This window comes from Haliotis asinina, chromosome 13, assembly GCF_037392515.1.
Source record: "Haliotis asinina isolate JCU_RB_2024 chromosome 13, JCU_Hal_asi_v2, whole genome shotgun sequence".
Lineage (NCBI taxonomy): Eukaryota > Metazoa > Mollusca > Gastropoda > Lepetellida > Haliotidae > Haliotis > Haliotis asinina.
This window is the reverse complement of record NC_090292.1, coordinates 11,710,081-11,737,824: the sequence shown is the minus strand read 5'-3', so window position 1 is coordinate 11,737,824 and position 27,744 is coordinate 11,710,081. Positions and strand designations below refer to the sequence as shown.

At 44.3% G+C, this 27,744-nt stretch overlaps 1 protein-coding gene and 1 pseudogene across 1 annotated transcript; both read left to right on the top strand.

The window, feature by feature from the left end:
- The first annotated feature begins 791 nt into the window (after positions 1-791).
- Positions 792-1,853, top strand: LOC137259337 (GTPase IMAP family member 4-like; annotated as a pseudogene).
- Positions 1,854-4,170: 2,317 nt separating this feature from the next.
- Positions 4,171-17,926, top strand: LOC137259962 (deleted in malignant brain tumors 1 protein-like). The gene is made up of 12 exons (XM_067797620.1): positions 4,171-4,447; positions 5,339-5,375; positions 6,001-6,136; positions 6,773-6,945; positions 8,003-8,147; positions 8,805-8,974; positions 9,601-9,773; positions 10,354-10,507; positions 12,344-12,546; positions 13,462-13,790; positions 16,742-16,855; positions 17,246-17,926. The coding sequence occupies exons 1-12, from the start codon at positions 4,394-4,396 to the stop codon at positions 17,502-17,504; spliced, it is 1,947 nt and encodes a 648-aa protein (XP_067653721.1). The 5' UTR covers positions 4,171-4,393; the 3' UTR covers positions 17,505-17,926.
- Positions 17,927-27,744: the final 9,818 nt, after the last annotated feature.

Genomic DNA, 27,744 nt, shown 5'->3' with positions numbered 1-27,744 from the left:
TGTAGGAAGAGAAGGGGTGTTTTTTTGCTGACTTGAGCGTTCACACAGCAAAATCTGGGAATCACTAGGCAGTTTGAAATAGGCTACTGTACACCTGAAGAGCCGTTGAACGGCGAAAGATCTTGTACAGATAAGAATCTTTGAAAGAAGAAATATGTGAACTCATCTTACATACACACACACACACGCGCGCGCACAGTATACCCCCCCCCTCTCTCTCTGTACACACACACACACACACACACACACACACATATATATATATATATACATATATCACACCAACAATGTTTTTATATGGACACTAAACAAGAATGTACAGTGGTCGTAATACTATTCTTTTCAATTTCAGACTGTTCAAAGGCCAATGGCTGGAAAAGGTATTTTCCCCTGTACAAACATTTGCTGAAATTTGTAAATGTGTAAGGAAAATGCGTTGATTCTGTATAAGCGCGTGTTAAGAACTATGTCAAAGCGTAATAATTGCCCGACATTCCTATAATTTTGTTCAACAACTTTATTGAACATAGTGGCGGCTGTCACCATTAAGGACACTATCGTTGAACAGATAGAAAGTTTGTGACACTCATGCCGAGTTGTAAACTAAGCATGACTCACTCTCAGTCCACAACCATGAGTACCCTAAATCTCAAACTAAGGACTAACTTTCAGACTGCAGTTGGTTAACGATCAAATGTAACATTGACGTAATTGTGTCCGTTTTGTGTCAAAGAATATGATTATTCTCCTTTTCAGAAATACGTCCCAGTTTTCTGGAGAGGGAAATTCGGATGGTACTTGTTGGAAAGACTGGAGTAGGTAAAAGTGAAACAGGGAATACATTATGTGGAGCCGAAAATACCGAAAAGGTATTCGAATCATTAGCAAGGCCAGTGTCTGTTACAAAGTACTGAAAGCAGCATTCCTTCAAACGTTTTGGGTACGACTTGCAACTTGTTGATGTCCCAGGCTTTTGTGACACAAGCAGATCAGATGAAGACATCAAGAAAGAGGTCATGAAATGTGTAATGATGTCATCTCCTGGAATACACGCCATTCTTTTCATCGTAAGGATAGGGAGATTCACTGATGAAGACGTAAATACACTTGAAAAGTTCCTGCAGTGCTTTGGACAAGAAGCTAAAAGATTTGTGATTGTTGTATTTACTGGAGAAGATGACTTGCAAGCAGCGGGTGACACACTTGACAACTATATAGTCGACTGTCCTGTAAAACTGAAGACGTTTCTGGTTGCTCCAAGTCGTCGCTTTATTTCTGTCAACAACAGGGGGACGGACGACGAGAAGGAAAAATTTGCCAAAGACCTGATAGAAAGGGTAAAACACATGGTTGATGATAATGGTGGCAAGTGCTACACAAATGAGATGTACGACAGGTGTGAAGTTCATCTTCTGGAAGCTGAGAAGGACGAAAATCTTGATGGAAAATGGCAGGCGGAATTCGTGCAGAAATTTGGACACGAAACTGCTACCTTTGAAGGAAAGTTACGGAACTTGCGTATTAAAATACAAAAACTGGAGAAACAAATTGAAAAAATGGGAAAATCAATGGAAAAAGATGAAAAAGGTCAATTGAAAGAACGTCAAAAAGCCGAAAAACGAAGACTTAAGGAAGAAGCGGCAGAAGAAAAGAGACGACGGGCAGAACTGAAGAAAGTAGAGCAAAACATAATGCAAAAACATAAGAGACAGCTTCAGTTTGAGTTAAAACAGATAACAGAGGAATATGATTTTAGAAAAGAAGAAGTGGAACGAGAACTAGCTCGTAAACAGATACGAGAAAAAGTCGGACGTCTATGGCATCGTTTCAAGTCGTTTTTCAAAAGTGAATAACCATAACAACTTGCAACAGATTGTTGACTGGAATATAGTACCACCGTTTTTTACTCTATTTTGAGGAAACTGTGTTTTTCAGACATCTGTTCCCCGAAGAAGGCAGCACTTTCTATTCAGAAACTGCTTCGCTATGGGTAAAGAATGGTTATGAGAGCCTCGAATTTACAGGTTATTCAGCTTGGCCTGATCAAAAGAATACTAATACATTGCGTGAGTCTATTATTGTGAAGGGGTGCGCCTTTGTCAGTTTATTGTTAACATGTCCGAACAGCTGAAACAATGTCGGCGTTTGACATCTCAGTGTCGCGAAATCGTCAGCTATGTTCTAACTTTCATTAAACAATTACCTGCAGATGGTTTAATGTTTCCCATTCGGGCTTTTAGGCAGCGAGCTTCCTTATTTAATGAATCTAACTCGAAAAGCCGTTTGTGCCGTTTGTGCCGTTCATGCATATTTAGAATAAGTTACCTGAACAACCTGTGGTATCATTGAAATGTCGCGGTTCATTCTCAACAAAATCACTACTGTGTTAATGTCAAGTTGCGTCTGTTTGGGCAGATAGTCCAGAATGTCCCTTCTCTAGTGTTTGCTTTTTCCAGTATTCAACTGAAGAATCTTTCGTTTTACTTGCATATGTTCCGGTCAATCCATCTTTAATCCCTTCATTTCACAATTAGTACGAATAAGATAGAAGTGTTGAACTGCGTCCAACAACAAACGTTATTCAATGAAGAATTTAAGGCCTCAAGAAATGTTTAATGAAGAAAATAAGGTGAGTCATTGGAGCTACAACATACCTCGCCAACCAGTCTTTGTTAAATATTGCCGAACGCCAGGAAGGATGGCAGCTTGTGATTTGATGCAGTCGTACACTCTATCCACGGAAGAACGGAAGGAACGGAAGAATATGGGAGCCATGTTTCCACTTACACCCTCTCTATGTATGTGAAATATGTGTTATTAGATTAGTTTCTAGAGGTAGTGGCAAACATGCTGCAGATGGTGTGCACCATCTTTTCTATAAATGGTTGTTCTTTGCGCGATAAATGCTCTTACGGTTGTTTATTTATAAGTGGACGTGAATTATGTTTTCAAATCATCAGTCATTCTTGATCGATTGTTGTTATTAAATACAACTGTATCTTGGCAAAAGTAACACCTTCGTCTGTGCCCTCTGCGTTTTGACCCGTGAAGGTCCGGGGTAGAAAAGCATTCAGCAACCCATGCTTGTCGTAAGAGGCGACTATGCTTGTCGTAAGAGGCGACTATGCTTGTCGTAACAGGCGACTATGCTTGTCGTAAGAGGCGACTGACGGGATCGGCAGGTTCGTTGACATGGTTGACGCTTGTCGTCGATTTTCATTTGCGCCGAATGATGCTCATGCTGTTGATCACTAGGTTGTCTGGTCCAGACTCGATTATTTACAGACCGCCGCCATATAGCTGGAACATTGCTGACTGCGGCGTAAAACTAAACTCACTCAGCCCTGTTTTTTAGTCTCTTTGCCTTGGTTTTGCATTAGACGTGTATTACGTAGATCTGTTGTAGCAACACCTGTTGCTGATCACTTTCCATAAACAGTGTGATGTAATCTTTTCTGGATGTTTGTGTGTAGTCTAACGATAAACTTTTGTGCTGGAAACAATAGGAACTAAAGTTAATTTTAAGGTGTTTGGCGTCAAGAGCATTCAATAATATATCAAAGTAGCTTCACAAACAAATACTTGCTTGATAACTGTACAATATGATGTATCGAAACGTTGCTTCACCTGAATAAAGAAGATGCTGATCCAAAAGGTTTGTTCTCATCTCAAACTAAATTAAATACATGTGGAACAAAATACGTTTTGATTTGGCACCTTTTCTCTTTACTTCCTAGTTTGCATTGATGAATAAATTCGGAACTACTGTTTATTCGTTCATATTTGCTCACTCGAAACTATTCAAACTGTTTCAGTTGGTGTTATTTGCAGATCAGTCGTTCAATGTGTTCCAACACTATATGACCGTGTACTATCTGTTTGACCCAAAAGCGGACTGAAGAACTGCAAACTAACTCGAAAACTAACAAAAATAAAATACTCAATGAAACTCTGATCATAATAAAAAATATCAGACCAACTCTTGAGGCTTTTGTAGAATTTATGACCTGCAAATCCCAATATTGACATCAGTTGTAAGTATCCATGCACTGCATCAGTTTCAGTAACTGGACCATCGAAAAATATAATGTATATATAAGAAACGACATATCACGGCCTCTCCCTGTGGACACTCGGATCACTGACTAACGGATTCCCGCATTACAAAGTAGAGCAACGCTTGAACAATGAACATGAGGTGTAAACACAGTCGGACAATTGGTTGGTAATCGCTTTTGAGTATCTTAAACTGTACATGATCAGTATCGATGACGACTGGATCACAGCTGAAACGAGGCCACAAGGTGCTGACCTCGCGTTGACCTGATTCCGTTTACCTTATCAAAGAAAGAGATAACCAGTCACCAGGAACATACCGTTAGCGCGAGTTGCGATGTGGACGCCATCCCTGACAGCGTGTCTGATCCTCTTGTACCCTCTGTACATGGTGAGTGACTATGTCATGTCTACGTCATAACATGGCCGACGTTTAGCCACAGGAGTTAGATGGTATTTAAATGTGCGGGGCCTCAAGCTGATCTCACAACTTGCTAAGGTCACCCGTTATCTTGACCTTTCAACCACAGTGGGTCACGACAATACTTACTGGAAAAACAAGAATTATATACTGAATCACAAAAATGACGTTAACCTACCAAACATTTTGCCAGATATGTTTTATCTTAATTTGAATTATTTCAAACGTTTTATATGTTAGCTAGACCTGGTTCGGAGCCGATGTTCAAGAACATGTGGTTTCACATTCTGCATTTGATACAAAAGTGTTGTTGGGTCGAGCATGAACATATTGAAAAATGATGCTTTGTCTGTTCATGAACGGAATGGCGTGTGCCCTGTTGACGTCATCATAATAATATCGAGCTTTTAGATTCCCCTGAATGTTAACATGATCTGTCATACCACTGCATGAAAGAACTGCCCACACGATAACACTGCCTCCATCAAATCTGTCGACTTCCCGGGGGCATGGAGTGTGGGAAGGGGGGTTATTGCTTATCATAATGCAAGTGTCCGACGAAGACGTGACTTTTTAAACATGGGTTTTAAGGGACATTTATTCCTAAAAACGGTTTTCGTTAAGTGTAATTATAAGCAATCGTTTCCTGCTTAGAGATTCAAACTCAGAAAGGAGATACCGGTTACCAATGTCATGAACTAACTAATGTTTACGGTCCATCCTTAAGACGCCCTACCTGAAAAATTGTGCTATGCGTTTCTGTTATTTTATTTATTTATATTTCTTTTGAGAAATGCATCATATTACGGTCTTGTCAGTATAAAACCATGCATGTACTTATGTTATATGCCTTTGTTTCAGATCGACATCACAGATTCTAACACGATATTTGCACAAGGTACGCGGACACTGTCTAAAGTATACTTGCCATACATGTATAGGATCTGTGGGTGGTGGGTAGCTCGTCAGCCCGATGACTCGGCTTCGATTCCACACAGTGGTACAACGTGTCAAGACCCAGCCGTGATATTGCTGGAGTATTGATAAAAGCGGCGTTAACCACTCGGTTACTCACATGAAAAGACAAGTGTTCCTTTATATTTTTCCAAGGTTTCTTCACAAACTTTGCATTGCATAGCTTGGTAAGAGACCTGGAAAAAGGGAACACTTTTGCTTTCTTATTTTTTTTCTCAGTGTATATCACACCTAACTGCTGGGTACATAAAGAGTACACCCATGTTTTCTGGATCTTAAAAGTGAAAACAACAAGAAATTTGTTCTTGACGTTGGTGTCTTTGATGTGGGTATGTGCAATGGCTGAGAGGGTTAGATGTCTGTATCCTGACGATTAAGTGCCCAATTCTGATAGTGTGGTGTCGATCCCTGAATGGAACTTAGCTGTAAGACAAAGTTTCCTGCGAAAGCGTCATCCCAAATGTTACAATTAACACCGTTCGAAAAGGTTTTGCATATTCGTTACCATAATTGCGTACATTACTGACGCTCACTCACTCGCTCCGCAGCTGACTCTACGCCTCTTCTACTGACCAAGACTGACCCCAGGGTCCAGGTGTTCCGGAACGGACAGTGGGGCTTCATCTGTGGGCATGGATGGAACTCCAAAGCCGCTAGGGTCATCTGCAGGATGAAAGGCTACTGGTGAGACTGCTATGTTGCACGACCCTCGTGCTCGCAGAGGGGTGAAGATTGAGGGTTGAGGAGCGGTGGGATAGCCCAGTGTCTAAAGCGTTCGCTCGTCATGCCGAAGGCCAGGATTCGATGCCCCATATGGGTGCAAGGAGTGAAGCTCTTTTGTAGTATCCCCTGTCGTGATATTGCTGGATTATCGCTAAAAGCGACGTAAAAATAAATTCATTCACCAACTCATTCACTCGCTGAAAGGATGTCTCCACATGGTAAAATGTAGCACATTTTCTGGTGTCGCCCGCTGTGATATTGTTGGAACATTGCGAAAAGCGGCGTAAAAATATACTCATTCACATTTGAATGTTAGCATGGTTGGTAGTGCGTCAGTGTGACAAACTTTATACAGAAATTGTACGGACCTGTTACATAACAGATTTTCGCCTTTAAGTTGCGAAACAATCATATGGGTGAGTGAGTGAGTTTAGTTTTACGCCCCACTCAGCAATATTACAATTATATATCGTCGGTCTGTAAATAATCGAGTCTGGACCAGACAATCCAGTGATCACCGGCAATTATATGTGAATTATTGTATTCTAACGTAGAACAATTTCAATCTGTCAACTGACATGGTATTTCTCATACCAGGCATGGGACTGGCACAGCTAAGATCGTCCCACTGACTGGCGGCGAGAAGTTCTGGCTCGACGACGTGTCTTGCGTCGGCAACGAGACCGACATTAACGAGTGTAGCTTCCAAGGCTGGGGAATACCGTCATGTCCTGCTGGTGGAGTAGCGGGAGTCAACTGTGAGGTGTCAGGTGAGTTTCCTGGAGTAGGTGAAGCAGATACCGTCATGTCCTGCTGGTGGAGTAGCGGGAGTCAACTGTGAGGTGTCAGGTGAGTTTCCTGGAGTAGGTGAAGCAGATACCGTCATGTCCTGCTAGTGGAGTAGCGGGAGTCAACTGTGAGGTGTCAGGTGAGTTTCCTGGAGTAGGTGAAACAGATACCGTCATGTCCTGCTGGTGGAGTAGCGGGAGTCAACTGTGAGGTGTCGGGTGAGTTTCCTGGAGTAGGTGAAACAGATACAGTCATGTCCTGCTGGTGGAGTAGCGGGAGTCAACTGTGAGGTGTCGGGTGAGTTTCCTGGAGTAGGTGAAGCAGATACAGTCATGTCCTGCTGGTGGAGTAGCGGGAGTCAACTGTGAGGTGTCGGGTGAGTTTCCTGGAGTAGGTGAAGCAGATACAGTCATGTCCTGCTGGTGGAGTAACGGGAGTCAACTGTGAGGTGTCAGGTGAGTTTCCTGGAGTAGGTGAAGCAGATACCGTCATGTCCTGCTGGTGGAGTAGCGGGAGTCAACTGTGAGGTGTCGGGTGAGTTTTCTGGCATAGGTGAAGCAGATAACCTTATGTCCTGCTTGTGGAGTAGCGGGAGTCAACTGCGAGGTGTCGGTTGACTTTCCAGGCCGGAGAATGCATGCTCGAAAAGGGAGTTAACAATGAGATGTTGGATGATTCCTGGACCTGTCAGTTTGCTGAGTGAGTGAGTGAGTGAGTGAGTGGATGAGTGAGTGAATGCGGCCTTACGCCGCTTTCAGGAATATTCCAGCAATGTAATGGAAGGAAAGATCGGAAATAGGTTTCACACATTGTAGCCATGTGCGGAATCGAACGTGGGTCTTCGGCGTAACGAGCGAACGCTTTAACCACTTGACTAGTCCACAGTTCCAGATGCAGCTTGAGTTGTTGGGGATGTTGGATACCGGCATGTTCTTGCACGTGTATCTCCGTGAGGATTCGGGTAAGATTCAAGACCTGTGTGTATCGCCATGGTGTTTGTTTTTTCAAGTCAGCAAGTCCATTATTTACCCCTTTCAGCCCAGCCCAATGTCCGGCTGACCGATGGGTTTGGACCCTGGGAAGGTCGGGTGGAGATCTATGAAAACGACATGTGGCAACCTGTGTGCACAACAGGGTGGGATGACAAAGACGCGCAAGTCATCTGTACAGAACTCGGTATCAGGTATAACACACCAGCCTCGCCTGTCCAGGAATTTCGACAAACACCCCTCACCCATTCGCACTATAGCTTCGATTCAAACGTGAAACACCTATTTCAGAAACGTTTTATCTCGGTCCTGCAAGTAATGTGATTGGATCGAGTTATGTATTTCTGTTACAACATCCTGATTTTCAAGACCTGCAAAGTAATCACAATAGTTATTGACTATTGGGAATTCCCGTATTTAAGCCCCGGCCTTAAATACGGGAAAACACAATATTTTCATAAAAATAAAAAGGATCGGAAATTTTTGAAACTCTTTAATCAGGAAATTTGTCCATGAATTCAAAATTGAAAGTTTACTCGGGCAAGAGAATGTGATCTTGAATGAGTAATTTATCAGTCTATTTAATGCAAAACATTTCTCCGGAGACAAGTCAGTCTTGCCATTCTTCGCGAAGTTTTGCTTTGATATGGCCATTCATACCTCCAGATACATCAATTAAGGGATAGGAGGCAGGGTGTAGTCGTCGGCGGAATAATCTTCGTGGACGCATTGAGGGATTTCAGAACTTTATACGTGTCATACCCTACGGTATTTCCACTTTGCTGCGTTGTTTCACCCCTACTGTTAATGTAATAGAATCGCAAGGTACATTATTGGTGTTCCACAACCAGGTCCCAGGGCGGGCTCGCACACAATGACGCCAAGTACGGCCGAAGTGGCAACCCTCCCATCATCACCAGCACCACGTGCGTGGGTACGGAGACAGATATATCCCTTTGTCCGGCCACAAGGGTCTCTCCAGCACAGACATCGTGTGACCAAGCGGGCGTCGAGTGTTATAGTGAGTGCGATGTGTTATAGTGAGTACAATGTGTTTTAGTGAGTACAATAGTGAGTACAATAGTGAGTACAATGTGTTCTAGTGAGTACAATCTGTTCTAGTGAGTACAATAGTGAGTACACTGTGTTATGAGTGCATTGTGTTAACGTGAGTACAATCTGTTCTAGTGAGTACAATCTGTTCTAGTGAGTACAATAGTGAGTACACTGTGTCATGAGTGTATTGTGTTAACGTGAGTACAATCTGTTCTAGTGAGTACAATAGTGAGTACAATGTGTTCTAGTGAGTACACTGTGTTCTAGTGAGTACAATAGTGAGTACAATGTGTTATGAGTGTATTGTGAGTACAATGTGTTCTAGTGAGTACAATAGTGACTACACTGTGTTCTAGTGAGTGCAATGTGTTTTAGTGAGTACAATGTGTTATAGTGAGTACAATGTGTTTTAGTGAGTACCATGTGTTTTAGTGAGTACAGTGTACTATATATAGTAAGTACAGTATTGACCATTACGGAGCCAAGTGGTGTGGCGGGTACAATTTTAACCGGCCGGACGATTGTGTTAATCCCTGGGTTACAGATTGTTATGCCCTGTGTTACAGATTGTGCTACACCGATCTGTTACAGATTGTGGAAACCAGTACTCCAGCGAGGCTGGCATTCTACAGTCGGACAACTACCCCCAGCCCTACCCTCGTAACGTCCACTGCCTCTATATCATCCGTCCCAAAAATACAGGGCAGCTGTACAAGTTGGAGTTCTCTGACTTCAAGACAGAGTCCTGCTGTGACATTGTACATGTAGGTATTACACTGACTTCAAGACAGACTCATGTGGCGATATTGTACATGTAAGTATCACACTGACAACAAGACAGAGTCCTGCTGTGACATTGTACATGTAGGTACCGCACTAGCTTCTAGACAGTTATGTTGTTTTTGTGGGTACCACATTGACTTCAAGACATGTGGCGACACTGTACATGTAGGTATTACACTGACTTCAAGGCAGACTCATGTGGCGACACTGTGCATGTAGGCATTACACTGACCTCAAGACAGACTCATGTGGCGATATTGTACATGTAAGTAAGTCCTGCTGTGACATTGTGCATGTAGGTTATCAATGACTTCAAGAAAGAGTTGTATTTTGATAATGTACATGTAGGTGGCCGATGACTTCAAGAGTAGGTGGCCGATGACTTCAAGACAGTGTTCTGCTGTGACATTGTACATATAGGTTGCAAACTACCTTCATGATAAAGTCCTATTTCGACATTGTACATGTGAATACCTTTCTGATTTCAAGACAAAGTCCTATGCCACGACATGTGGTCGTTTGGCCACTAAATGTTGCTCACACTGTTTCACTGTCCTCGAGGTCGCCACACTCAACAGCTCCTCCAGCATCCCCGTCGGTGGCTCCACCTACAGTGGCACCAGCAAACCCCCCATCCTCCTCGGCAAAGCCTTTGCCGTCAGCCTCGACACCGACGGCTCCAACAACATGGCCGGCTTCCAAGCCAAGTGGAGTCGTGAGTACCTTTACATACATATTACACATTACCGAGGGAAAGTAGAGAACTTCTGTTATTCGTTTTGGATCTGGATCAGATTGTTCAGTGACTGATGTAATGGGCAATCTTCCATAGAGTTATCACTTGACTCCACCCAACCATGGTGTTGCTTGGAATAGACTACTGCTATTAGTTGTTTCCCCGTCAATAGTCACCCCTATTCGCGGCACTGTCAGGTCTATACACGTCTCTCCTACTACTACCCGTGAAGGTCCTGGGGGAGAACAGGCCTTCAGCAACCCATGCCTGCCATAAAAGGCGACTATGCATGTCGTAAGAGGCGATTAAAGGGATCGGGTGGTCAGGCTCGCTGAATTGGTTGACACATGTCATCGGTTCCCAATTGCGTAGATCGATGCTCATGTTGTTGATCACTGGATTGTGTGGTCCAGACTCGATGTTTTACAGACCGCCGCCATATAGCCTGAATATTGGTGAGTGCGGCGTAACGCTGAACGCACTCACTCACTCTCCATCTACAGCGGCGTAAAGCTGAACTCACTCACTCACTCTCCATCTACAGCGGCGTAACGCTGAACTCACTCACTCACTCTCCATCTACAGCGGCGTAACGCTGAACTCACTCACTCACTCTCCATCTACAGCGGCGTAAAGCTGAACTCACTCACTCACTCTCCATCTACAGCGGCGTAAAGCTGAACTCACTCACTCACTCTCCATCTACAGCGGCGTAACGCTGAACTCACTCACTCACTCTCCATCTACAGCGGCGTAAAGCTGAACTCACTCACTCACTCTCCATCTACAGCGGCGTAAAGCTGAACTCACTCACTCACTCTCCATCTACAGCGGCGTAACGCTGAACTCACTCACTCACTCTCCATCTACAGCGGCGTAAAGCTGAACTCACTCACTCACTCTCCATCTACAGCGGCGTAAAGCTGAACTCACTCACTCACTCTCCATCTACAGCGGCGTAAAGCTGAACTCAGTCACTCACTCTCCATCTACAGCGGCGTAAAGCTGAACTCACTCACTCACTCTCCATCTACAGCGGCGTAAAGCTGAACTCACTCACTCACTCTCCATCTACAGCGGCGTAAAGCTGAACTCACTCACTCACTCTCCATCTACAGCGGCGTAACGCTGAACTCACTCACTCACTCTCCATCTACAGCGGCGTAAAGCTGAACTCACTCACTCACTCTCCATCTACAGCGGCGTAAAGCTGAACTCACTCACTCACTCTCCATCTACAGCGGCGTAAAGCTGAACTCACTCACTCACTCTCCATCTACAGCGGCGTAACGCTGAACTCACTCACTCACTCTCCATCTACAGCGGCGTAAAGCTGAACTCACTCACTCACTCTCCATCTACAGCGGCGTAACGCTGAACTCACTCACTCACTCTCCATCTACAGCGGCGTAAAGCTGAACTCACTCACTCACTCTCCATCTACAGCGGCGTAAAGGTGAACTCACTCACTCACTCTCCATCTACAGCGGCGTAAAGCTGAACTCACTCACTCACTCTCCATCTACAGCGGCGTAAAGCTGAACTCACTCACTCACTCTCCATCTACAGCGGCGTAACGCTGAACGCACTCACTCACTCTCCATCTACAGCGGCGTAAAGCTGAACTCACTCACTCACTCTCCATCTACAGCGGCGTAAAGCTGAACTCACTCACTCACTCTCCATCTACAGCGGCGTAAAGCTGAACTCACTCACTCACTCTCCATCTACAGCGGCGTAAAGCTGAACTCACTCACTCACTCTCCATCTACAGCGGCGTAAAGCTGAACTCACTCACTCACTCTCCATCTACAGCGGCGCTGGTGCAGGATGTCGTCAACATGTCGTGTGACGCGGGGACTTTCAACATCCAGATTGACCTCACCTTCCTGAAACGACTCTACCCAGCTTCCTCAGAGAGAACCATCGCTCTGGCTGATTCCTCCTGTACCGGCACCATCATAAACGATAACATCGTCATCAAAACCAACGCCGATTCCTGTGGGACAATTGTTAAGGTAGGTGTGTGATGACATAACCCTTAGTGACGCCACCCTCTTGTTTTCTCAGTGTCTTGTTTTCGTAGAGTAACCCCTCAACAGGGACGAAAACTGATTATTCTTCATCACATATATCTTACGACACAACGTACGGACGCTTCGGAAGGTTGGAAGAAACTTGATGATTAAAATGACATTAAAATCTGTTTTAGATTGTTCTTTCAGTGTTTAAATAGTCCACGTTTGAGGCTTGTATATCCAAGTCACTTTTTTCTTAACGGTTGTTTTTTGCTCTGGAAAACTAGGAAAGAAAGAAAGAAAGAAAGAAAGAAAGAAAGAAAGAAGAAGAAGAAACAATCGTATTCACTGATATTATTCAATCGATCTCGTACTAAAATCCAAAGATGATACTTGAACGGTCATATGCATGTGCATATGCATGTCTGTGTGTACGCGCGTGTGTGAGTGAGTGCATGCATACCCGAGGGAGTGCATGTGCATGTGTGTGTGTCGCTCGAGCGATGTCAAGTGTAAGAGAGACAAAGACAGGTAACCGGATACACAGTAACTGAGACACTCAGAGTCGGATGGGACAGTAGAACAATAGCAATGAGATGGCTCCGCTTTCCGTCGTCACGCCGAAGACCCGGGTTCTATTCCCTCTTGAACGTTACTCTTAACAATATCCCAGAACACCAGGAAAACGCTTCACGCGTTGAACCAAGTAACGAACCAGGGACGTCATAAGCGAATACTTTAACCATTACACCTCCACACCGGTCCTTCATTATCCAGAATACGGCTACCTACAGAAGTTTATCCAACAGACACAGGCAGACAGACACGTCTACCAGCGAAATGTGTATGTAGTACACCACCACCCAGCCCCTATATTAACAAAATTACGGTAACTCAGTGTCGTTTCCTCAACAGACAGAGGCAGACAGACACATCTACTCCAACTTCCTCGTCGACAGAATATTCGCCACAGAGTCAAACAGCATCGTCCGGGGTTTGAGGTGGAAGATACCAATCACGTGCTCCGTGCCTCGTTCTGAATCCTTCTCCATCCATTACCATCCATACCCTGATGTAGGCACACGAAGACGATCCGAAGTTGAACGCATGAGCAGGGAAGTCAAAGGTCACATCCGGGTACAGCAGAATTTCCCGACAAGCATCAGTGTTTATGAAGACCAGGCGATGACTATCAGACAGTTCGCCACTCCACAGAGGAGACTTGGGGAGGATCTGTTTTTCAGGTAAATAAGTGGCAATGATGTGCTGAGATATTTCAGTGTGGTATGAACATGATCATATATAAAATTATATAGTTCATGATATACATTTTCTCCATTGACGTCGGCATAGCCTACTGGTTACCAGGGACGTTCATACCCGTGAAGGTCCCGGGGTAGAATAGACATTCAGCAACCCATGCTTGCCATAAAAGGCGACCATGCTTGCCATAAAAGGCGACCATGCTTGTCGTAAGAGACGATCAGGTGGTCAAGCTCGATGACGTGGTTGACACATGTCATCGGTTCCCAATTGCGCACATCGATGCTCATGTCGTTCATCACTGGATTGTCTGATCCAGACTCGATTATTTACAGACTACCGCGGTATAGCTGGAACATTGATGAGTGCGGCTTAAAACTGAACTCACTCACTCACTCACTCACCCAGGGGCGTTTAAACGTTAGTCAGACTCAACTAAACAACTATACAAATGTAGCTCTTGTATTTTTTATATATTCCAGCCACTCGGTGCCCATTTTGTTTGAGATCTTGGTACGCCATTCTAAGAGATAGATGTGACCCTTTTTCTTTCAGTATCTAGCTAGTCTAGCTGCCCAACACGAAGGCCTGGGACCTGGTGTGCAGATGACACCTGCTGTATATAATTAGTATATAGCCACCAATTAGGTGCAATTCAAGATATACAGCCGTGCATAGGTGATGTTTAGTCACCTAATCGGTAGGATATCTAATATATATAGCCATCGCTGATATATTGGAATCAGTTCGCTAGGATACGATCAATTCTTTGGACTGTACGATATCCATTCACCACTTCCATAAGCTACATGATATCATCGCTATAATTCATGATATCTAGACATCTGATCGCCAGGATACATGAAATATAGGTGAGATATGTGATATTTTGCCATCAGTTCGATGGGTTGAGTGATATATAGCCGTTACTTCGTTAGATGCATGGCATACATTACCCGTCAATAGTTATTCGGTAGGAGGCATTTTCAGCAATCAGTGCGATGGGGTACATGATATAGAGCAACTGTTATTGGTGGTCATTTATTCGGCGTTGCGGTTACCTACTGCAGTCCCTGACGTCATAGCCTGATGCGTTTGTCATATTATTGTGTAGCACCTTATAGAAGAAGAAGAAGAAGAAGAAGAAGAAGAAGAAAGAAAAAAAAGATGATGAAGAAGATGGAGAATATTTTATTAATCTGTCACATCCTAATATTCGGTGCATGACACAGTAAAAAAAAAATTACATTGCATCCGACCATTTAGCCTATGAGACATCCACCCATCCATCCTACCTTCCACTCACCCACCAACACATCCACCCACTCATCCTACCTTCCACATACCCACCCACATATCCACCCATCCTACCATCCACACACCCATCCACCTACCCACCCACCCATCCTACCATCCACACCCACACCCACACAACCACCCACCCACCCATCCTACCTTCCACACACACACCCACACATCCACCCATCCTACTATCCACATACGCACACACACATTTCCACCCATCCTACCATCCACATACTCACCCACACATCCACCCATCCTACCATCCACACACCCAATCACACATCCACCCACCCATCCTACCTTCCACACACCCACCCACACATCAACCCATCCTACCTTCCACACACCCACTCACACATCCACCCACCCATCCTACCTTCCACACACCCATACACACATTCACCCACCCATCCTACCTTCCACTCACCCACCCAAACATCCACCCATTCATCCTACCATCCACTCACCCACCCACACATCCACCCATTCATCCTACCATCCACACACCCACCAACACATCCACCCACCCATCCTACCTGTCACACACCCACCAACACATTCACCCATCCTGCCTTACACACACCCACTCACACATCAACCCACCCATCCTACCTTCCATACACACACACCCACACAAACACCCATCCTTCCATCCATACACTCACCAACACATTCACACATCCTACCATCCACACACACACACACACACACACACACACACATCCACACACCCATCCTACCTTCCACCCACCCACCAACACATCCACCCATCCTGCCTTACACACACACACACACATCAACCCACCCATCCTACCTTCCACTCACCCACCCAAACATCCACCCATTCATCCTACCATCCACTCACCCACCCACACTTCCACCCATTCATCCTACCATCCACAAACCCACCAACACATCCACCCACCCATCCTACCTGTCACACACCCACCAACACATCCACCCATCCTGCCTTACACACACCCACTCACACATCAACCCACCCATCCTACCTTCCATACACACACACCCACACAAACACCCATCCTTCCATCCATACACTCACCAACACATTCACACATCCTACCATCCACACACACACACACACACACACACACACACACACACACATCCACACACCCATCCTACCTTCCACCCACCCACCCACACATCCACCCATCCATCTTACCTTCCACACACCTACCCACACATCCATCCATCCTACCTTCCACTCACCCACCCACACATCCACCCAGCCCATCTCCGTGCTAAGAGATGTTTAGTCTCCTCCTGTACATACGGTTGACTAAAGCGGCATGTCCACCTGTTACATATCGAATTGCACCTTCTCAGGTGAATGATGGAAGCTGGCTGGGTGGGTTAGATTACTGACGTTGTGTGCGGGTAATTAGGTGCGGGTCAGAGTCGGACTGAGACCGGATGTGACACAACTGAACAATGTGTACTTTACCGAGAAAGTGTAATTCCACGAATAACGTGTTACATCTGAGCATTTTCTAAATGTCATTGTGTATTGAAAGAACATTCACTGACGTAATAGCCTGGTGCATGTCTGTTACGTCAGAATACAACCATTGTGATGATAACCTGGTATTGTTTATCCTGCCAGGGTACAGTTGGACCAGGCTGACTCGGACTTGAAGCTGGTAGTGACGTCATGTTTTGCTCTACCGACATATCTTGAGACAACAAAGAGCACTAAGTACATCCTCGCTCGTGAAGGGTAAGCACAGACCCGAATCAGTGTAGTCGTAAATTTGTGCTAGTGAAATTATGAATCATGGTCACAAAGTATAATTGTAGCGCGATATTATTATATCGGAGTATTAATAACTGTTGTAAATTATACAATATCAGTGTGTTACTGAAGCTATGTGTTTCTATTTTATTGTAGCTATGTATTATTGTAGCTGTATATCAGAGTGTTGGTGTATTACTGTAGTAGCGGATGTTTAGAACTGTATCGTGTTAACATTGTTCCTATATATTTACTTATTAGTATTATATTTTAGCAGCGTATTATTGTAGCAGTTTATTTTGACAGAAACACGTTATTTTAACTTGTAGCAGTTTATTATTCAGAACTCCTTATCGCTGATGGCTTATGTTTCAGCTGCGCAGTAGACAGTGGTACTCACATCCTCAGGACAACCAATCACCACACCGACTTTCAGATGAAGGTGTTCAAATTTTCTGGGAACTACAACACGGTGTATATCACATGTGACGTCAGAGTCTGTCCAGTTACAGACAACACAGCCTCGTGCCAACAGACCTGCACATCACCGGGAAGAAGACGCAGTACAACATACACAGGGCAGAATAGGGTTAGATACGGTCCTGTCGTAATAGAGGACTTGCCTGTCAGCTGAGACTGTTGTCAAAAGTGTGTAGTCACCACGTGCCCTCGTGCCTTTTCGAGGATTAAAAACATTAAAAAGATATTATGACATGACCCCGGAGTCGAAATGTTTCACGATACAATAAATCATGATTTATGGCATTGTGAAGCATTACGAGTCGGGGGTCAAATCATTAAAAAAAAGCTTATTTATTTTGGATAAAAGAGTTAAATAACTATATTTTGAGATGGTATTTGAAAAATCGTAATTGTATTGTACTGTAAAACGTTTCGAATCAGGGGATCATATCATACAAAAGTTGCTTTTTCTATTTTTAATTCTCGCAAAGACACGAGGGTCTGGGGTCGTCGCCCGTTAAACAAGGGATTGTGTACACAACGTTTGCTAATAAAAAGATTTAGTATTGAGCATGCCTGAAATGTTCCATTTTATGGTGTTGTTTTGTTTTCTTGTTAGTTGCATATCATTAACCACTGTTATTGTCTGCCGTGAAGTAGGAATATTGTGATAGTTTATGATTGTGACCTGTTACATAGATTTGACGTACTCTGTTCTGATCGGACAATCGGAGGTATGAAATCGCAACGACAACCTCTGAAGCAGCGTATTGGGGGCGTGTGCCAAAGCGCACGTAAAATCTCAAAACAAGCAGCCGCAACGTTAACAACACCCAGTGGTTAAATATGACCACACAACTTGGACACAGGCGGCGTGAAGAGCATTTAGAATCTATTCACAAGACGAAAATTACAGAATGTAACAAAATGTAGTTATCTCGGCTCAGAAACGTGGTATGAATAAACACGTGCATTACAGAAATTCAGACAGTACTTCCTTGAAAGAAATATTAATATATTGAAACACATGTGACTTTCTCATGTAAAACTGTTTGTAATGCAATGCTGAAATGAACATATGTCCAGTACAAACCTAAATTAAACCACAGTCGAAAGTTAGGTCCATTGTCCTTGGAAGTGTTTTATTGGCATAACTGATACACTGACCGAAGGCAATTATGTTTATTTAAAAACAATGAAAATGCACTTCTTTGGATAGTCTTCCTCACGCCTACTAAGTAACTACCAAGGTAGTTAGGTAGGCTAAAGCCCTCGCAGAGGGATGCAGGTGTCACGTTCCGTGACGTCAGTGGTTTCGCAATACGTTGTTGCATGTGCATTCCGGGAGAGCATATGAATGAGACACATGAAAGCTCAAGCCCTGCCCTTGCGATCGTTTAAAAATTTAAACGGCTATTGAAACGCATAGCCTGCCAAGGCTACCATGTCTACGTCATCAGGCCACTGGGACGGTCCGTGGGGTAACGTCTCAACGTCAAGTGCACATTTCAAGACGCTACCAGAACACAAATGACGTCATCGATCAGCCACGTTCTGGACGTCAACGTGTCCAACGCCAAAACAGGAAAAGGGTGACCCATCTTCGCCACAAGTTTCAGACTGCAGTGATGACTGCCCGGACCATCACAGGACTTCGTCGTATTCATCCCAACACAGTTCGACAACGTCTACGTCATCAAGGGATTAGACCACGACGTCCCGTCATACGACCTATCTTGACACAACGTCATCGACAAGTTCGCCGAATGTGGTGCCGACTTCATGTACGCAGACCCTTGTTTTGGTGGAGATCGAAATGTTTTTTCTACAGAGGGGGTTGTCTAGGTATAACATTTCCTATAGGGATGGATTTCAGTGTGCCTATAGACGCGTGGGAGAATGTTATGCAGAGGTCTGTATCTTTCAGAGGAATCGCTTTGGTGGTGGTGGCGATTCCGTGCTGATTTGGGGTGTAATAACAGCACGCAAACGAAGTCCTTTGGTTATTGTTCAGGGCAACGTAACTGGTGTGGGCTACAGGATTCTCCGACCTGTGGCAATTCCCTTTGTGCAACGTCATGGCCCTGGGTTGACATTCCATCAGGACAATATCCGCCCTCATACGGCAATATTTGCTATGGATTTTTTGCAACACCACAACGTTGACTTACTGCCTTGGCCGTCAAATTCACCGGATCTCTCCCCGATAGAGCATGTTTGGGAAGGGATGGATTGACGCCTACGTCGTCTTTCTCACCTGCCAGATAACGTCCTTGTCCTTGCAACAGAACTTGAGAGAATCAGGCTTGAGATCACACAGGCCTTCCTTGCACGTTTGATAGGCTCTATGCGTCCTCGATGCACAACTGTCCTCAATGCCGATGGTGGACATACCCGTTCTTGAGCTTGTGGCATGGTCGTTTGACCCATGTCCCGGTTGTGGACTCGCGACGTCATTGTGATTGACTTTTCAATTGACATTTTCCCGAAGTGTTATGGCCTCATGATCCCAGTATTAAAGTTTGACTTTGACCTTGACATTGTTATCGTACTTATGAACTGGGATAATATTTTGACAATGCACGGCTTCTTTATGTGGCTAGTATATAAGCAGGATTGACTAACGCTATTATTCTATATAGTATCTCCTACGTAGGAGATAATGAGCCTAAACAATTTTTTTCACTGTGGCCCTAATACGCTTCCGCAGCAGGCATTCGTGTAAAGAATCCGTGAACACTGTGTGAAATCCGTGTTTAACCAGATTCTGTTTATTGAAATAATGAAAATGCAAATTACAAACTTGTTGAAGAATGATATTCTAAACAAAAGCATGTGCTTCTTTAGTCTGTCAAGAAAATGTGTAAGCGGTATATTTACAACAAGACCGTGAACGTTTTACACTATAACAAGGAGGTTATTATCGTAGTCATGCAATATAAATGTCACAAACACTCCCGAGTACATGACGATGACAAAAGCAGTTGAAGCATTAAACTACACACCTGCTGTAGCTTTTATTATCTTATTTAATCACTCGGTGTATGTTGCATAAATAATAAAACACAAAACCCCATCACCAATTAAACAATGTATACAAAAGTACTGCTTGACAAGTATTAGATGAGCGACGACCTGACAAATGACCCCAATTTGCATATGTGGGGAACGCCCTTCAGAACATTCGATTTGAAACAAGAGGGAAACAGGTTGTCGTCTAAATATTGAAATGTTCAATTTCCTCGTGCAAATCGTGTCGTGATGGTGATGAACTAAATCGCTCTACGAGACACGTGTTAAACAATGGCGGTATTGAATTCACGCCACGGTCAGCATGTAATGCACGAGTAGTATAGGGAATGACAGTCCGAAAACACTTTTCAAAAACCCCTCTAAAAAGCCTCATTTACTAAATGAGGCTTTGGTGGGACCATTAGCTCTTGCTATTATTACCCCTACTACAAAGCCACGCCATCACGTTTACCGTGACTTGGCAGGCGGTAACACTGTGCCGTACGGTACGATCAATAATTCTTCTCTTACAAACCCCCTACCCGGCCCATCCTTTAAGTAGTACAAGTTAGGTTCGTCAGCTTTTATATCCACTTTATCTATGTTGTAAGTTTTGACTGACCATATAGGATCGGTGGCTCGCTTACGGCTATCGCCCTCGTGTTCCCCCGGCTGGTATAGATACCTAACTAAGGCCCTATCTGGTATCTGTTTCTCCTTTCCACGCAATGGAGCAGACGACTCTGCTAACACTGATTTTAGTTTGATAGCGTCTGCCGGTTTCTTACCAGTGAGCCGGGTTACTTCATGGTTGATTGCCGACACCACCTCGGGTAACCTCGCTACCCATTCAGTCGATCGTTTTCCAGTGGTTGTCATTTCCCTAGCATATTGATGGCCGAACAAGCGCTCAGCCAAAGTCCTATTAAATCTCTCAACTATGGCTTGGCTGCGATGGGCTCCGGCCGTGCCACGTCTGACCTTTGTATCGTGTTTGGCTAGCAGTTGTGAAACGGCACCCATGAACTCCCGTCCGGGATCAACTTGCAGCTCTGTTGGCCAAGTCAGCGGGCTGCGTTTGTATATGCGTTCTAATCCTTTGGCTACTTTGGCCGAATCTTTCGTGGTCAAGGGTTCGGCTTCCTTGTAACGACTGGCTACGTCCACTACGGTTAAGGCATACTTGTACCTCTTATCATGAGGTAGGAACAGTAGGTCTGCCTGGTGAATGCTATTAGGTATGTTAATTCCGAAACTCCTTCTAGGTACGTAGCGTGGCGCCGGCAAATAGATCTGCCACAGGGCTTGTTTTTCAAGCCACGCTTTGGCTTTCTCTGGTGATACTCGTGCCATTTTAGCTAGCTTATCTACTGCGCTAGCTCCTTTCCAATATCCACGCGGGCTGTAATAAATAGCCTCAAATTTTTTCATGTCCATACGCGTATGTGTTTATACCATCAATAGCTATCCAACGTTTCGTGTCCATAGGCGATAGGGACGTCTTGTTTATAGTCAGTCCGTATATCTTATGTCCATCACTTCTAAGCGTGTTCATCTTATGCCTAAAGGTACGGGTCTTGAACAGGGCCTCCTTGAATCTGGCGTGTTTGATGTGTTGTTTCACCACATACTTCTTAACCCCTTTAGCTTTTCGGATCTCACTATTGTCGGCTTTCAATATGGAGTACATCTTAGGTCTCAAACCTATGTACTCGGCTATTGGCGTGCCAGCACACTCATCCTTCATCTTACCTAGGACCTTTTTATTTACCGTGCTGTGCATGGTATGGGTCTTAGGATAGTCGCTGGTGTCGTATAAATCGATGTGTTTTTTCATATCCTCGTATACATCCTCGGTTCGAATCTCCATCAGCAGGGAATCCGTGTCAGTGTACAGTACTTCGCACCTGTCGCCGTACTGTTTCTTGAGCTCGTTGTAGTAAAAGTCGTACATCAGGTGTTTGGATAAATCGAGGATACTCATCCCAACGTAAACAGGTCGGTTGAATTTTATGTGGCTTTTCTTCATGTGTATGGCAACTAGGTCGTCTGTGAATATTTTATTACGGTTGAATGCCGGACTGGCTATCAATTTCCTGAGCTTGTCTTCCTCACTAGATCTAACCAGTTTCACGGTTACGCGTTTCCTCAGGTTCTCCATAGTCTTACCAAACACCGAGTTGTTCATGAGCTTGTAGAGATTTTTCTCAAAATCACTGGTGGCTTTTTTTCGTAGGTCTGTGTTCATTCTGATGTAGGGCTCCATCCATGGGCTCTGGTCGAACATGAGCACCCTGTGTATTTTGGTCAGCCTCATACCCAATGACAGGTACAGCTGTAGGTTGCGATAGTGAACTATGTACTTGGTCTTATTCATTAAGTTAGGCACGAGTTTTTCAACGTCCGCCACACGACCACCTGACAAGTTATGTTGGTACTCAGACATCCAGTCTGTGTTAACCTTCATACGTTCGGGTGCAAGGGGATAGCTGTTGTGCGATGCGTGTAATGCCTTGGGATACTCTAAGTCAACTTCGAGGATATACCCTTTGTTCGAATCTGGTGCAATGCTCATAACATCAACGTTTGGTACCCATTCGAATCCTCCTGTAGGTAGATACTGACTCATAGCCCAGCCGTACAGGTTATTTGCGTCGAGGTAGAGAATGTGATTGGTTGGTTTGTTAGGATCGTAACCTTTCACGTATTGATTATTTGCTTTAGCGTATCGTTTGGATGCCATGGAAATCCCACCTCGCAAGCCTTTCTCAATGAATAGGTGCATGTCGTAATCTGTGAGCAATTCCAAATTAACTCCGGTCTTTCTAAGCAAGGCGTCCCACGACAGACCTGGGCTGGTGTAATACCATGCGGGGTCGAGTTTATACTGCTTTAAACATGTTTGCCGAAACGTCTCGAACACGTCGGCTAACAGCAGTACATCTGTCCTCAAGTACAGGTCGTGATAATCGCCAAGGTTCTTACAACCAAGTTTATTCCATACGTTAATCGCGTGCGAGTAATCGTCTCGTGAGACGGACGCCTCATTCAGCTTGCTATAAAAGCAGTCGATAGGAGGTAGTCTGGTCTCTGTGAACTTAGCCCAGCTATCCATGTACTCATATGGGTATACGCCCTTCCTCATGAGCAGGTGTCTAGTCTCGGCGTCTGTGTATCGATCGGTGATAGGGAAGGTATTGTTGGCCTTGACCAGACTGTCGAGTGACGACAGGAGGAATTGAAACGAGTCAATGAACCTAAGTCCGTTTAAGCTGAAGGAGATGTATCTCTCCATGTTGTTGGGAATGCATGATATATTACCATCGATTTTCGCGATGGCCTGCATGATCAAGTGAGAGTCGTATCCTCTCAAGTTGTGAAAGACAACGGGGATGTTTATTGTCTTAGGATTGATTTTAAGCTTGAGGTTGCACGCGTTGTGAGCGGCGCCTCTATACTTACCAGTTATGTGGCAGTGATCTCTCACCGAATCACCGTTAAGTGGCGAGTCGCACACGTGACAGTTAGTGCTACTGGCGTGAGCTATCTTGTCGGCTCTGGTCATACGCATGGGAGCGATTCTATACAATGCATTCCTAATAATTTTTTCTTCCTCCTGCAAGCACTTTAGAAACCTTTCAGCCGCGTCAGGACCCCTATACACTACCGGAGCTTTCGTTTCCCCGTCACAACGGACGACAATGTATCCAAACGAACAGGCTTTATGCTCTTGTGTTTTTTGTGTGAAACTCCCACTAGTGGATGATTCCCCAACCACTAAGGCTTCGAAGTCGGCGTATATTATATAAGGCACAGACATTTGGTTCTTGTGATTGTCGAATTTTAGGATATTTTCACCTTCCTTAGGCATGTCGACTCGTATGGCCGTCTGCCCAACACCTTGGCAATCCTCCAGGTGGGATTCTAATAAATCGGCCCGACTGAAACAGTGTAGGCATCGTACACAAAAGTGTTTTTCCCCATCGTGTTTCGACTGGTCGTGTAACAACCGGCTGAGATGTTTTATCCACGTGTAGTGATACTTTTCACCTTTTTGAATCATGAATAAATTAATAACTTGACAATCCTTCACCGGGCTGACCCTGTGTATTATTGTTGTATTACCTTCGTGGCCAAAAACATTTATAGCCAGATTATTCTGTTTTTCTACTTTAGTAATCTGGGTTATTGGGGTTGGTTCATCTATACCATCCCAGTTGAGCCCATCATCCTGTGGATAATTAGAAGGCCTGTTCGGATTAGTGGCAGCTGGAAATATGGCTGACCTGAGAGATAACCTCAGGCAATCGTTTCCTCTATTCTTAACGTTTACTATGGCTTGTTTGTTCTTATAGTAGGGAGGCAAGTCTAGGTATGACCCACCTCTGAACGGCACGTATTTAGCTATGTCTAGATAGACGTTATCGATTTTATCTACAACCCACCCGGACCCCATGTGCGTGTAGCGTTCTAGGTATTCTCGTATCTGCTGAAAACTTGTATCGATTGATGCGTCAATGGTCTCTGCATGTGTGACGACCTCTTGTTTACCTCGGAAGTAAGGTTGAAAATACTCAGTGGTACTCCCAACCTGCTTATCGAGCGACATTTTCACTGTGATCTGAAACTTGATACTTCCTAGATTATTTAGTTCCTGGTTGACCTTATCAGCTATCAGAGGCTTGATATCTGTAATGTCTATGTTTCTATCAACACGCATGCGCCAACCTCTCAAATAATTGCCTACGGCGTGCTCAGTGCGCACAAACTGTAGGTCAATAGCTCTATTCTGTCGTAATAATTCTACAAGCTGTGGTTTTCTCATACGAGAATACCCACCTAAACCCAAATCGTGTGCCTCGGCTTTCAGTTGTTTTATAGTTGGACGTGCTACTGGGGTATGTGATAACAATGCGGTTAACCCGGCTTTCCCCAATTTTGAATAACCCGTGTATCCAAGCTGTTTCGCTTGAGCTTTTAACTGTTTTATCGTAGGAGGGACTTCTAAACCTAGTAATCTCAACAATGCTGACTTCCGCATTCTAGAATACCCGATAACACCTCTCTGTTTTGCGACCCTCTTGAGCTCGCGCACAGTAGTCATTGTGTTTACACCTAAGAGAACTAATGTCTAATTGGTTCACAGTAAGGGGAGGTAACTCCTCCACTCTTGATAAAAAATATTTTATTTCTTGTAATCACTTATTAACCAAACTCGGTTTGTTGGCCACAATTCTCGTAAGTCTTCCAACAGCTTGTGTGAATCTATGTAGGCATCGATCAGTGTTTGGTTATTTGATAACAATTCGATTAACCCGGCTCTCCCCAGGTTTGAATAACGCCGGCATCCAAGCTGTTTTGCTATAGCTTTTAATTGTTTTACCGTAAGATAGGCTTCCATATTCAAGACATGTTTACACCTAAGAGAACCAATCTCTAATTGGATTTTATCTTGAGCAGTCGCCTACGTTCTTTTATGTAATCTTTTTTATTCTCGTATATGAGTTGATGTCTGACTACGTTCGCTCCGTGAGCTTTACATAAACAGTAGTGTCCTTTAACCCCGATACCACACACAGAACACGTATAGTTAGGACTTCCCATATGGAAACAACAGAACCCCTGATTCGTGCATTTCCTACCACAGGCCTCGGTCTTCCCCATAAGTATATATTCACATCGGTATGGAGCGGGTCTCATGTTTACTTATATAGGTATTTTAGTTTAATTGCTTTGCAACCAACGCAGTAGCTGCTATACCAAACACTATGAAGCCCAGTTCACGATTCATTTGTCCCTTGGATGGTGTGTAGTACTGAGCGAGTGTGGGTTTATTGAGCGGTTCCAATTGTTTACCAGTTAGTAGATAGTATTCTTTCATTGCTTCATCAACATCGTTGAATGTTTGAACGGCATGGTTTTCACGCGTGAGTTGTTCGTTAATAAAATCGATCCTCTGGAGGCGTTTTTTAGCGTACTCGGCCTGTGCTCTTTGTAATTTCTCAGTAGCGAGATCGTGTCGCTTCCTTTCTTCCTGTATTTCAGCCGCGTGATCATCTCGTAGTTTCGAGAAGAGGAAATTACTCCCGGAAAATGCCAGGGCATTCACTAACGCCCCACCAACCATCATAGCTATCGTGGCCATCCCTATATTTATTTCATTATATTATCAGGTATTATTCCTTGTTTTACTAGGATGTCTTTTGTGGCCATCGCCATACCAAGGTTCATTATGAGCATACCCATATCCTGCAGGTTGAAATCTAGCTTGATAGTTGGTTGTTTAAGCACCATTTTAGTCAACCGAGCGTACCCTACTGCTAGACTGGTTACCACTGTGGCGTGGTATGCGTCGTTGACGAACGTTTTCCCCTCAGACATTATATATATGATATAAAATATTTTAAATTATAACATGATATGCGGGTCAACGGTGGGGGTACCCCCCACACCCCCAACAGTGGGGGTTACCACCTCAGGTACCACCTCACGTCCCTCACGTGTATATAACCACGAGATAGCCAAGGCAGCAGTTACGCCTACAGCCAACAACAGTCGGGTTGGGTTGGTCACTTTATGTTGGTTACACCACCGTTTTTTACCGGCAGCTACTCTCTTAGGATTCTTCTGTCTGGTTACTGTTGGAGGTACCTCCACTGAAGGGGTCTCCTCCACTGGGGTTTCCACCGTCACTGGTTCCGTCACCTCGGACATCTATACTATTATTATTATTCTTTCTCTCAAATTGGCAATGTTTTGCCGTGATAATCGCCGCCGTCACTGGAGCCAACAACATACCATATTTGTGGTACAGCCCGCAGCTGATAGAGCTCACGGCGTGTTCGATAAAAGGGTCTTTATCTAGGTCCTCCCACAAGTAAAGTCGGCGCTCTGGTGGAATGGGAAGGAATTGTGATACAATACCGGTGTATATCTGGGTCATAGCCGATCCTATTGTCTTTGTCATTTCTGCTCCGAGCCGGGCCTCGTATCTAGCGTACAGCTTATCGATTTCTTCGGCTGACATTTTGTTAATTTTATCTGGAGTGTAGTCTCCAAAGTAATGTTTGGCTTTGCCGCCAACAGCCAACGCCACCAGTTTCTCTCGCTTGGGGGAATCCCCAGTTGGGGAACCCTCCACAGACAATTGTTCGAGCAATTCCTCACACTCCATCTTATAATATAACAAGTAAGATTTAGTTTTAACTATATAATACCCGATGCAGACAAAACACAGAGAAATGAAAGTTAAGTTGCACACGACAAATACTTCAAATATCATAGCTATGCTTAGCATTTGCTTAGCTTTGCTTAGCTTTGCTTAGCTTTACTTAGCTTTGCTTAGCAAACTATATATGCTACTGGTTGGTCGGTCTTTAGTACGAGCTTAGCGTGTTTAG